This window comes from Camarhynchus parvulus, chromosome 6 (assembly GCF_901933205.1).
Source record: "Camarhynchus parvulus chromosome 6, STF_HiC, whole genome shotgun sequence".
Lineage (NCBI taxonomy): Eukaryota > Metazoa > Chordata > Aves > Passeriformes > Thraupidae > Camarhynchus > Camarhynchus parvulus.
Window position 1 is genome coordinate 7047782 of NC_044576.1, and position 12475 is coordinate 7060256.

The 12475-nt window shown below is 42.0% G+C and overlaps 1 protein-coding gene across 1 annotated transcript in view; it reads left to right on the forward strand.

The window, feature by feature from the left end:
- The first annotated feature begins 1322 nt into the window (after positions 1–1322).
- FAM13C (family with sequence similarity 13 member C) overlaps positions 1323–12475 on the forward strand; it is a 115545-nt gene continuing 104392 nt past the window's right edge. Inside the window, exons 1-5 of the mRNA XM_030950931.1 lie at positions 1323–1352; positions 2865–3039; positions 3243–3452; positions 5168–5351; positions 10357–10492. Of these exons, the coding sequence (XP_030806791.1) occupies positions 1323–1352; positions 2865–3039; positions 3243–3452; positions 5168–5351; positions 10357–10492 (735 nt within the window). The remainder of the gene's footprint in view (positions 1353–2864; positions 3040–3242; positions 3453–5167; positions 5352–10356; positions 10493–12475) is intronic.

Genomic DNA, 12475 nt, shown 5'->3' on the forward strand with positions numbered 1-12475 from the left:
ATCAGCCCCAGGACCTCCTGTGGGCCCAGCAGCTTGAACAGGCTGAATAGCCACAGCTGAGGTGATGGGCAGAGCTTGGCTGCAGAGATGAGGCCAGACTGAACAGGCACGGCTGTGGTGGTGGGCACAGCATTTCTAACAGGCTAAATGGCCACAGCTCTGGTGACGGGCACAGCAATTTCTAATGGGCTAAATAACCACAGTTATGGTAATGGGCACAGCATTTCTAACAGGCTAAATGGCCACAGCTCTGGTGACGGGCACAGCACTTTTAACAGGTTAAATAGCCACAGCTGTGGTGATGGGCACAGGTGGAGCTTGTTTGCAGAGACAGGCCAAGCTGGGGGATGATGAGGAGGATGTGGATTTTTCTGGGGCCAGCTCCATAGGCAGAGGAAGGAAGCCCAAAGCCACAGCATTTTTCTGACCATATGGAGGGATCTTGTGGAGAGGTAAGTGGGCTAAAATTCTGCACTAGTTTTTAGGTGGTATTCCTTCTGCTAAAGGAAGAAGGAACTATCTTTGCTGTCTGTGCTACACCAGTGTGGGGTTGGAGTAACTCCTGCTTTTCTAGTGCTCCACCAAGGGGGTCTGGCTCAGCACCTCTACCATTTTTTTTCTGTTTCACATGTACCTACTAAGCTTGTGTTCAAAATCTCCCTTAATTAGATTTTACTGCAACCCTGCTTCTTTATGACTTATTTCCCAGGATAAGGCATTGTATCTGAAACAATTATAAAGGGTGTTAGGCTTAATTGCATCTTCATATTTTAAAATAATTGGATGGGTCCTTGCCTGGGTGTTGGCCAAAATTATTGTGTGTTTGTTATATAAAAAAGTGGCTATGGTGTGTATATAGAGGGCTACCTCATAGCATTTTCCTTGCTGCTGTAGCTGGCAGGAGGGATAGCAGGCAGTAGGGATATCTGCAAACCTGCACTGCAGAAACCCACTCAAGAGCAAATACCAGGCCCAGGATCAGTGTGGCTTGGAAAGCTGTGGCATTGTGTGTGGTAGGTGCCATGGAAACATCTCCTGGTGGTAACTCAGCCCTCAGCTTGTGCAAGGTGCTCCACAGGGAAGTGCTGGCTGCGAGGAGTCCTCTTTCACTATGAGTTAATTTCTACCTTCCACTGGCTCTGGAGGGAAACCACTGATTAAGGTGATGCCTAGCAATTATACTATGATAAATTAATTGCAGAGGAACAGCCCAATGGCTGCAGTGATCTCTGGCCAGGCTGCACGGCTCTGTGGAGAGGAAGAAAGGTGATGGTGTCTCGGAGCAGCACAGCTGAAACACCGGCACTCTGCTGCAGCCTAACATGGGAGCAGGTGCCTCCCTTTCCATCTGTGTAAGTGAACTTAAATCTGGCTGCTTCACTCCTTCCTCACACCCTTCCTCCTTTCTGAGAAGGCTCTGCTGCATCTTAGAGGGGAGAGGGAGGGATTTGCAGTCATGGTGCACAGGTATTTTAGAGGCTTTTTGTAACACCTTGTAGCTTATATACAAAAATGCTGTAAAATATGTTTGGCACATGCTGATATTTGTTCTTTTTAGATAACTATTTATGCTGTAACACTAACATCACAGTCTAAGCTTTCCTATGTACTGAAAGAGCAAAATGGCCTGGGGTGTTTTGAGTGCTGTGTGTGCTTTTGCCATGGCAGCAGGGCTGGCCTGGAGCTCCAGCTCATGGCTCTGCTGCAGGCAAAGTGTGTGAAAAACAGCTTCACTAAGGCAGTTCAGCTTCAAACCCACAGGAAATTTTCCTTCTGAAACATAGTAATAAAAAAAACATTGAAAAAGAGGCTGGTTTGAGATAATGCTAAAAAAACCAAGAACAAATTAAAAATCCCCTTTAGATACTGTTTAAATAGTCCTAGTGCAGAAATGGTAAATCCAGGTTTGGACTTCTGCTCTCCTTGCCTGGTAGGAGTGAGGATGGGATGCAGCAATTTCTGTGGGCCATGGCACCTGCCTGTCAGGCAAGCGGGGGCTTCGGGGAGCTGGGAAAGAGGGCAGGGCAGCCAGGACGCCTTTCACAGTGCTGGGCAGAATTTCCCCCTTTTGTAAAATATTCCTGAGGGATATTATTATTAAATATATAGTTGTTATATTTATTTTTAAATGTATCTGAGCATCTATTTGGAAATATGTTTTTAAACAGCCCCAGGTGGCCCTGAGGGGCTGCAGAGCCGCTGTGCCCGCCCGGGGCAGCCCCGTCCTCACAGAGCCCCTCGGCCGCCCTCAGAGACAGGGCCCCTACCAGAGCCCACAGACTCCCCAGCCCACGCCCTGGCAGGATGGAAAAGCAGCTTCCTTCGTCAGACAGGATGAAAAGTGCAAGTTTTCTGTGATTTTTTTATGCTTTTGCATCAGTTGTTGGGGTAAAAAATTTGGAATAACCAGGTGAGGAGAAAGAAATCTATTTCAAGGCTTGCGCCATGGCTGCCGCTGAAATTCCACTTCTGGTTCCTTCATAATCTTGTGGTTTTTATCCTCAGGAATTAGGCAGAAATTCACAAGTTTCATGGAGTTGGAAGGTTGTGCACCAGCGTGGGGTCAGCTTTTTCCTGACTTTTGGGGCTCTTTTGAGAGTTAGTGACCGCTCTCTGCCCATCTGCCTCAGCACAAGGCCCCATTTTCCCTGACTGTAGGGATGAGGGGGCTTCACGGGAGTTCACCCCGTCACAGGTCTCACCTCAGCTCTACAGAAGAATATTAGTAAGAATATACAGTAGAAATAAAATCTATACTAAGATGCTACAAAAAAGACAATAATTTTGCCCAAGTTGTTGATCTTTGGAGGTTAAAATAATAAAAACCAGTTGATGTTTACCACTTGACTGTTTTTATTCCCCAGCAATCATTCTCTTCTATACAAGTTAGGCACACAACAAATAAAGTTTCACCAGAGCTACAGTTCAGCAGAGAAGGAAGCACATTTGGTGTTCCTCTGGAAACCCTTGTAGAGGATGCAAAGCAACGTGGGGTTCCTTCTCTTGTGACACAGATGGTGGAGTACCTGGAGGTATTTGGTAAGTTCATGTTTTTCCTGCTTGGCTTCTGGAAACTGATATTCTTTGTTTAAGCTTTACTTTTCAGCTGTAAATGCTGGAAAATCCTTATTTAAAATTATTGTGCTTTCTTAAAGGAGCTCTTGCTTTTTGAACTCCAGTTCTGAACACAAAGAAGTGGTAAAGTAACAAGCACTGCTCACTGTTCTGCATTTCTTACGCAGGTCTGGAGCGCGTCGGTATATTTCGGGTTGGTGGCTCAGCAAATAAAATCAAGGAATTGAGGCAGAAGTACAATCAAGGGGAAAAAGTAGACCTTATTAATGATGGAGATGTTGATTCTGTGGCCAGTCTCCTGAAGCTCTTTCTGAAAGAACTACCAGTGGCTGTTTTTCCAGACAATATTTGCTCTGGCTTGCTGAAAACTTTCCAAGGTACAGAACGGGCACCTTCCAAGCTTCTGTCCATTCTCTGACAGTGACAGATAATGTGTTCATTGCACTTTCTATAAACAAGGTCTTGTGTTTCCTTAACCTGAAGCTGATGTTTAATTGCTTTGGAGGGACCAGGCATCTATGAACTTGTCTACAGTCTTTTTAAAATTCATTAGGTCTTTTGGGTTCCCTTCCTTCCTGTGGCAATGAATCCTGCAATCCAATCCTGTTTTCTTTGAGAAAGCTCTTCTTCTGCATGCTTTCTTTTTTAAATTGTATACCATACTGGTTACTGAGATAATATTTTTAGTTTTAATGCAACCACCACCATAATGCTGCTTGTGTCTTTATATAGCCATTGCCTCGCTTCTCTCTTTTCTGAGCTGAAGCCTCTTTTTTTATTTAACCTTCTGTGTTAAAGGAGGTTTTTCTGCACATCACTCTTTTTATTTAGAACTGTGTTTTTAGTTAGCATTTATTTTTCCAGTCCTCTTATAATCTTGGACAGCAGTGTGTGGAGCGGCATGCAAAGGGCACCCCAGCAGCCCTCTGCCTGTTCCCCGTTCATGCCTGCAGTGGCTGAGCTCTGTTCTCAGTCTGCCCGGTGATTCTGACTGGTAGCTAATTCAGGTGTTTGCAGACAAATAAATGGCTTTTGTGGGTTACTTCGCAGGCTGCTTTTGTTCGAAGTGCCCTCGTAGGAGTTTACAAAGAAAGAGAAAGGAAGCAGTTTTAGGAAGTGTGAAAGTCTATGCAGAAGGACCCATGGGGCTTTTGTGAGCACTTTGTTTTTTCTACCCTGGACAGTCTTGCTGTTGTTTTTTAAAGTTATTTTTTCCTCTTCGTCCCCTTTTCCATTTCACTCATTAATCAGTTGAGCAGCATGGGCCTTGGCCTGTGCAGAATGTGTTTTTTTAGGGCTAAAATTACCCTCAAGGGCATGATTTGCTCATAAGCAATGTCAAAGCTACGCAGATGTGTCCTGGTGATCTATGGCAAATTTGAGCATCAGCTGCCAATTATTGAGCAGTACTGTCATCTCAATTCTAGTAACCAGGAGATTTTATCTTACTGATAGGGAACTGCTATTCAAATGGAGTTGTTTGTGAACCCATTTTCTGCCTTGTTACCCTTCTTTGAAGAATAAGAACCAAGAAAATGTTAAGTATCCCCAATTTAGAATTTTAAGCATCTCTTGTGTAACTGCAGTTGCATATTTATAGAGCAAAGTTGTTTTGAGTCTGAGAGCTACCAATTAGTCAGGAAATGAAGATGATGTGGGGCTAAAAGGCTACAGTTTCTCATTCCTCCTAATGAGAATCATACAGCATGTGTAAAATCTCTTGGGAGAGTCAAGGCTGACAACCTTGTACTGTCCTTCAAGACAGCTTTGAGGATTCAGGTACATGACTCCTGCCTGCAATTTTATTAGGAAAGCAGAAAGTGCTGGATGATTCTGCCTTAAGAGGAAAAATATTAGAAACAGTGAATGTAAAACTCAATATCTGGAAAATCCATGGTTCTTATTCATATTCATAAGTGAAAAGCATGTGTCAAAATTTAGTGTACAAAATCCTTGTTTGGGATGTATTTATTCTTCACATTGTTCTAATATATTTTAAAACCTTTCTTCTTACTTATATCTAATGTCTGTGATGAAATTGTGTTGGCATGAGGAATATTTATGGTATAAGTTTGGGGTTTTTTTTCCTCAGAGCACAAAATCAACACAACAGAATGCATAGAGAACCTGAGACAGTTGCTCAGCTGCCTGCCCAAAGCCCATCAAAACCTTCTTCAGTTCCTGTCTGCTTTCCTGTTAAAGGTGGCAACCTACAGTGCAGTGAATTTCATGACTCTGGAAAACCTGGCCATCGTGTTTGGACCTGCTCTGTTCAAGTGAGTCCTCTCTGCTGAGCTGCCTCAAACAGCACAACAAGGTCACACCTTACAGGGAGGCTTTCTGTCGTAACTCTGGGTCTGATAGAGAGTGAAGCATTTTGTAAGATCAGTGTTTATATGGTGTATTGTGGGCAGATGTGACAGGTTCTGAGCTGGCTGATCCCTTTCATATTGTTGGGCACTGACTAGACAGGGCAAGCCTCCAGTGAGAAACCATATGAAGAGACATGAGGGATAGAGAGCTGTTCAATGGCAACTACTTCTCTTTTCTGAGCCAAGATAAGTGCTGGCTGTGGGGGCTACTTAGTTGTGGGATTTGATTCTGTAAAGCTCACCCTCACTTTGGCCTTGTAACAGCATTTGATATCAGAGAAATGAATCCCTGTTATCAAGAAAGAGAAGCAACTCATTCTGCCCTTGCCACTAAAATTCAAGTTGTCATCCAAGCTGAGCAGTGAGTGCTTGGCTGGAGCTAGAGAAGGCATGTGAGTGGGCACAAAACTGGAAGCTAAAAATGAGAGGTGGGACAACATGCCGTGCAAGTCAAGATGATAAGAAGGAAAAGCCTAGTGTGATCAGATAATGGAGAATTTTCCCTTTCACTGTTGACACCAGAGGATGTTAAAATACTTATACCTGTTACAACTTGTAAATCTTTGTTCTAGTGGATCACAGCCATGCCAGGTTAATATGAACTGTAAGGCAATGACACTTTACAAAATATCTCTATTAGCAGTTAATATCTTCTATGCAGTAAAAAAGCCTTGTTATTCAGTTGGGTGTTTTATGGCAAGCCAAGTTCATTTTAAAAGTATATATTCAGCAAAATTGGTGCCCAGCATCAATGACAGGCTTTGTTTTGTGGAAGTGGACTTTTAAGCCTTTCTGCTGTTTCATAGGTCTCTATATGTGGTCTCTGTTTTCCTGCTCTGCGGGTGTATTGCCAGGTCTACAGGAATTTGACCTTTGGACGTGATACAAGTTTATATCTTAAACAAAAGCACAGTAAGGGAAGTGAATCTAACAAGATGTGGTGTGGTTGGAACTATGCCACTCTGTCCTCTGGGGGAAAAACTTCACCATGGAGGATATTCAGCAGTGCAACAACACAGTTTTGCAAATTGACCCCAAGTTCCTTAATATCTGAATACTAAAGTTAGTAAATGAGTGGAGACAGATGAGGTTTATTTATCAGTGTTTGGATTAGTTGTGTGGTTATACTTATGAGCATTGCCTGACACTAAAAGGCCTTCACCAAGAATCTATCCCTTGGCCCCCACATTAACTCAAAAATCACTTCACTCACTGTCACTTTTCTGCCATCAGGTGACATTTGCTCTCACCTGGGGCTTCTGCGCATGCACATGCGTGCAAGAAGGCTTTGTTCCTTTATCTCCATTCCCAAATTATCCCAATGTGGGCCCACTGATTCCTGTATATGCACACGAGGATTCAGTGTGCTCCCTTATTGATTGATGAGCTGCTTCAGTTTTTAAATATCCCACTCTTCTGGGACATGGCCCAGCTACTTCTGAACATGTGCCTTTGCCTGGTTTTAAGGTACATTCAGTGCTAAACTGAGCATTTGTGGCAATGACCTGTCTGAGAAGCCTTGAAAAGTATCAGCTCAGGGTTTCCCTGCCAGTGACCTGTCAAGACAACAGCTACCATAAATAGAAGTATGTCTGCCCTATAAAAATGTTATCTTCACCTCTTTACAGTCATTCTGATCTCACCAGCTCTGGGAGACAACCCAGTAAATCTGAAGCTCAGGTTTGGTTTTTTTTTTTCTTTGTAAAACATTTAACACCATGGTGCTGTGCTTGTTGAGTTACCTCCTAGGGTTATGAAAAATCACCTTTTTGGAGGTTGGGTGGAGAGGAGAGCCTTGAAACTGGCACTGTCAGTGAGATTGCTCTATAGCACTTCCTGCTGAGTGACCTGAGGCTTTCAATGATGCAGAATAAATCATTGGTATTGTCCTGTACAGCAGCAAAATTCAAGGTAGTCAGTTGTCGCAAATCATATCTGCTGACACAGGGGAAAAAGTCATAAATATCTTTTATATCTTTAAGAGCAAGAATTAGTGCAATTATCTGGCACATTATGAAACATTTGGCAGCCAGAGTGTAGGAAATTGGGACATGTTGGGTAGTACTTGCTATAGTTGTTCAGTGTAAATGTGAAGGTTATGGAAAAAACTGCTTTTAGATCTAATCTGCAGAAATGTGTGCTCCACGCAATTGCTGGAATTAACCTTCTGGAGGTAATGGCAGCTCCTCGTATGGCATAAATTCATTGCAGGTGTTAAAACTGTTCTTAGTGTATTCTGGCAATCTGCACTTTTGTGAAATTACTTCTTCCTTCTTTGACACTGAACAACTAAACAAAGTTGTTTATGAGCCTTTTAACTTTAAATTTCTTACCCATTTAGATTCAAGTGTAAATTCTGTCTATGATTATCACTTATCTCAATATTTTGGCACTTTTATTTGTGGAGACCTGTCATGTTTACAGTTTCTCTGAAGTGACTGAGTAGGAATATTCTGTAGTTAGAACATGGAATCCTCTTGGACCTTGGTACCACAAAAATAGAATATTAAACTTTGTACATTATAAGCCTAAAGTGCACATACTTTGCGATTTGTAGTTATTGTTATTGTAACACAAAAATGACAAGGCTTAGCACAGCTATTATGTTGCAAATCTAGTTAGAGGATCGAGGAAAACTGGTTTTGATCTCCCAGTATCTGTCAATACTTAAGAGAATGCTTTTATCAGAGATCCAACTGATGTTACTTAGATTTCCATGGATATTTTGTTATGCTTCATCTTGGTAAAGAGATTTTTAGTTCTGGTCTCAGTGAGCAGTTCTTGCATGAGTGCACAAGGACTCCAGCCAGCCAGCTGTTTGCTTCCACTCACTTTGACTCATTGTTTCTGCAAAGTTTGCAGCAAGCCTGTGGTGGAAGGGAACCTTGGCAGATCTCCTGGACAAAGCCAGGCAGGGCATTTGTGTGGACTTTTTAGCCTGCACTTTGTGGCAAAGCAGCTTTGGAAGTTTTAGACTCACTCAAGAAAACCAGTAGCTAATTCCTGATGGTCAAGTTCTAGTTGTTTCTTATTCTCAGTGAGTGTTCTTCTGGGATTTGTACTACAACTGATTATGGGGCTTTTGTGGGGAAGTGCACAATACACCTCAGTAGCTCTGCTCTTCCCAGGATCATGTGCATGGATTTAGCAGTGGGGGAATCTGGCTCCCCCTTACTGTCACCCCAATAACACAGTTTCTGGTAGCAGTAGAAGTATCTGAACAGGCAGGAAGTAATTATTTCACAAAATTAATTGAAACTCATTGTGGAAGGTGGCTGAAGAGAAAACTAAAAGTGTATTCTCTATATTTGGAATGCACACCTGTTGCCACCCATGAATATCTGCTGATGAGACATTGATATTCGGAGTCAGCTGTCTCCTCCCAGTCTATAGTTTAGATCTGTTTTAGGATGAAATGAGAACTGGGCGCTCAAACCCAGGCTGCTAATAAGGGAAAGGAGGACTCAGTAAGTGGTCTGAGAGCCATTTATCCTCCTGAATAACTTGTGCAGTGCTCCTTCTGGTAAGGAGTTAACAGCTGGTAGAGGTGGATTCAGGAACACATGTCTAAGCTAACAAAAGAAGCTGAAAAAGAAGACAAAGGACTAAAAATATTGCTTGTCTGGCCTGTGAGCTGAGGGTGTTGATGTTTGGTAAGTGATGAATAATCTCTTAGGATTGTTGTATGCAGCAAAGGCCATTGCTCAGTCAACCAGGTTTTACAAGCAGCCTTGTTTATTGTGGAGAAACTGCATCCGTCCCAAGAAAAATGGGAATGCAAGAAAGAGAAATGTTAACTAATCCTAAAGAAGGAACTGATGACGCAGTGATTCATCCTGTAAGTCTCTCCATGTTACGCCTGGTTATAACCCTGCTTAAACTTTCTGCTTCCAAAAGGAGCCCAAACTTAAGTCTTTACAGAAACAACAGTAGGTTTACAAAAGAGGAACACGAGTGAAAGCAATTGGACTGAGCCCAATGTGTATATTTGTACTTTAAAATTGCAAATGAATAATGAATGTACTCATTTGGCAAATAGAAGACTGGTGTATTCATGCTCCACATTAGTCTCCTGAGTTTATGAATTTCTTGTTTAAATATTAATATTGTGCTGGGTGTAGCTGAGTTGGTGCAGCATGGCTGGAGAAGCTCCATTAAGGGCACAGCATATATGTAAATGTTCTCCAAGCTTCCAAATAGGTGGCAGGGGGGAACACACAAGTCCTTCAGGGGTTGAGATTAAAATCCTATATAAAGAATCCTTTTAATTAAATTATTCTGACTTGACAGGGACAGTTAAAATTCAACTACTATTCATAAAAAACCTAAAAATATGGGAAGATCAAGCAAGAAAAAAAAAAACCCAACCCAAACTCAACATGGTTAATGGGAACATCTAGAATTTCCACTTCCTGATATGACTGATGTCTGTGGATTTATAAATTAACACACTGAAGCACTTTATTACCTGTGGGTTTGTTTTTTTTTCCAGACAGTTCTGGTAATAAGACATTCTAGTGATCAAAACTCACCTTCATAAATGAGGGTAGAACAAAACCACTCTTTCCACCCCAATGCCAGTGAGCAATGGCAGATTGAGAGGGTGCTTTTTTTTGCCTGTCCTTTTCACCCTTGATTTTGTGAGCCTTGTGTCTGAGCTCCTGTCAGGTTCTTACTCCTTTGCTGTGCTGCCATGAGCATTCACTGTGTTGTGAACCACTGCAGCAAAGCTGGGGCTCTGTCTCTGTGAAGGCCCTGCTGTTTTGAACCCCTCAAGCTCCAGTGGTCACTGCCTCAGCAATTGATGCTTTACTGAATTATTTTGGGTACTGGGAGGGCTCCCTGTGTCGTTCAGGACCAGCCCCTAATCTGAGAGCTTCTAAGATTAATCCAACTCCTCATCCTTTAGGATTCCTGTCAGTCCCTTGGCTTGTGAAGAACAAAGGCTTTACAATGGCCTCCTGCTGTATTTGCTCCAACACCAGGAGATGCTTTTTGCTGACCTGGACCCTTGCTTCTCACAGAGACAAGCAGACGGCCTTCAGGTAAGAAAGTTACAGCAAGAAATCAAAAGTGCTTCATTAGTTGAAACCCAGAACTGGAAATACATTTGCTGATACATAGTGTAATTAATGACTGTAGCTTGTAGCCAGTAATGTAAATATTCATGTTATACCTAAGCTGGAGAGGAAACACGAGTATTAAAATTCTAATTTGGAAAAAAATGCAAGTGCAAAAGCAAAAGGTCCAGAAGAAAATCCCAAGGTGTTCTACTTTAAATATATTAATGCCAAACTTCGTTAGATCAATGACACTTGATTTTTCCTTGAGTGAAACACATTTTATTTTGTGTGTGTTTTTGTCTATACATTGATGATGCAGGAAAGCAAAATCAGGAGGTTTGAAACTCCTCTCTTATTTTTGAGAATTCACTGTTTGTGTTCCAACCTCTCCTTGGGTGTTTTCTAAAACATTGCTAGCTCTTTGATACCTTTTTTGCCTCTTTGTTGAAAACCTCGTGGTGCAAGAAACATGATAGACAAATCCTGGTTTAGAGAGAGGGTCAATATAAATCTTGTTTTCATTTTGTGATGTGGTGTATCATTGCTGCTTAACTTGAAATTGATTTTTGGAAAAAGCCATGAAGGAAATGTAGCAAACGCTGCAGTTTAATACTTCACAGTGCTGTTTTGTGATCCTTGAGGTTCACAGTGAGGCTGGCAGAAGTGTGCCAGGTCAAGTGATGGACTGTGGAAGAGATTAGCACTGCATGTAAATGTGGGTGATGATATTTGTGTTTATGACTCCTTCATTTTCTGGCTTCTTTCTCCAAATATCCCCGTTAAGGAAAGATAGCAGACTTTTCATACAAAGTTAAAGTCAGTATTTAGAACATATTACGTATCCCAAAGAGCTTCCAAGGAACGTTACAGTCCCAATATTCTTTCTTTGAAAACAAAACCGGTACAGACACAGGTGTAGAGAACATGCTATACTGATAAAAGGATGTTTCTAAAATATTGCTTCAATGCCCCAAGACATGGCCCCAAATGTAACACTAGGATTGTTTCACACTAAAACAGTGTTGAGCTCATGCTCCCAGCTCCCCTTTCTCTCTGAAGAAGTCCCATGTCACTACCTCCTCTGGGAGTTTCTGAAACCAGTACTCAAATGAGCACACGAAATAAAAATATTGCCTGTCCCAAGACATCTGTTTGCAAAGCTAGAGGAAGCATCAGCAGCTCAAAAGAAATTGGAGAGATATTAGAGAAGCCAGGAAACCAGGCTTTCACTTGCAGTGCTTTTGTTTTAGAACCAGCTTCACTCCCTGTAATTCTGCAAAATGTCACAGTCTGTCTGGAATTGTGGTGATGTGGGAAAGAATTCTGCTGAAAAGCTGCTTTCAAGTTCTTTAATAAAGCCTCAGACAAGGCATAGCCATGGGGCACTCTCCTGCTCTGAGGTAAGCTTATGGAAGCAATCCCATCTGTGGGTGAGAAGGGAATTCAGAATTCTGTGGCTGATCTTGTTTTTGTAATTTTTGGCAGGAAACTCAGCACATTGGATAGGTACCCTTCATCTTTCATAATGTAACAATTGCTCAAGGTCCACTAAACTAGAAACATCAAAGTTAGGTTTACAAACTAAACATATTAAAAGTCCATGTTTTTCTTCCAGTAAAACAAGCAAAAAGTGAAACAGCAAACCTGGCTCAGATTCCTTATAGTGTCCTGGAAATGAAACTTGTTTTTACTGGCTTTTACACAGATACTTGCAGTTGGACTACTTAATTCCTCTGATTTTGTTGTCGGGTTGTCTCTTTTTTTCTCTTTTTTTTAAAGTTAACCTGAGCTCTGTCAAACTAAAGCCATGCCAATCTGGCAGGCCTGCCACACAGCTGGCAAGACTTTCAAGACAAGACTTAACCCTCAGTTGTGCTGTTTGTGGGCTAAAATGGCAGATGGATTGTTCTGAGCAGAATTCTGGGTGTCTCAAAATTCCAGGAGCCATGCCACTGACACTGTGCA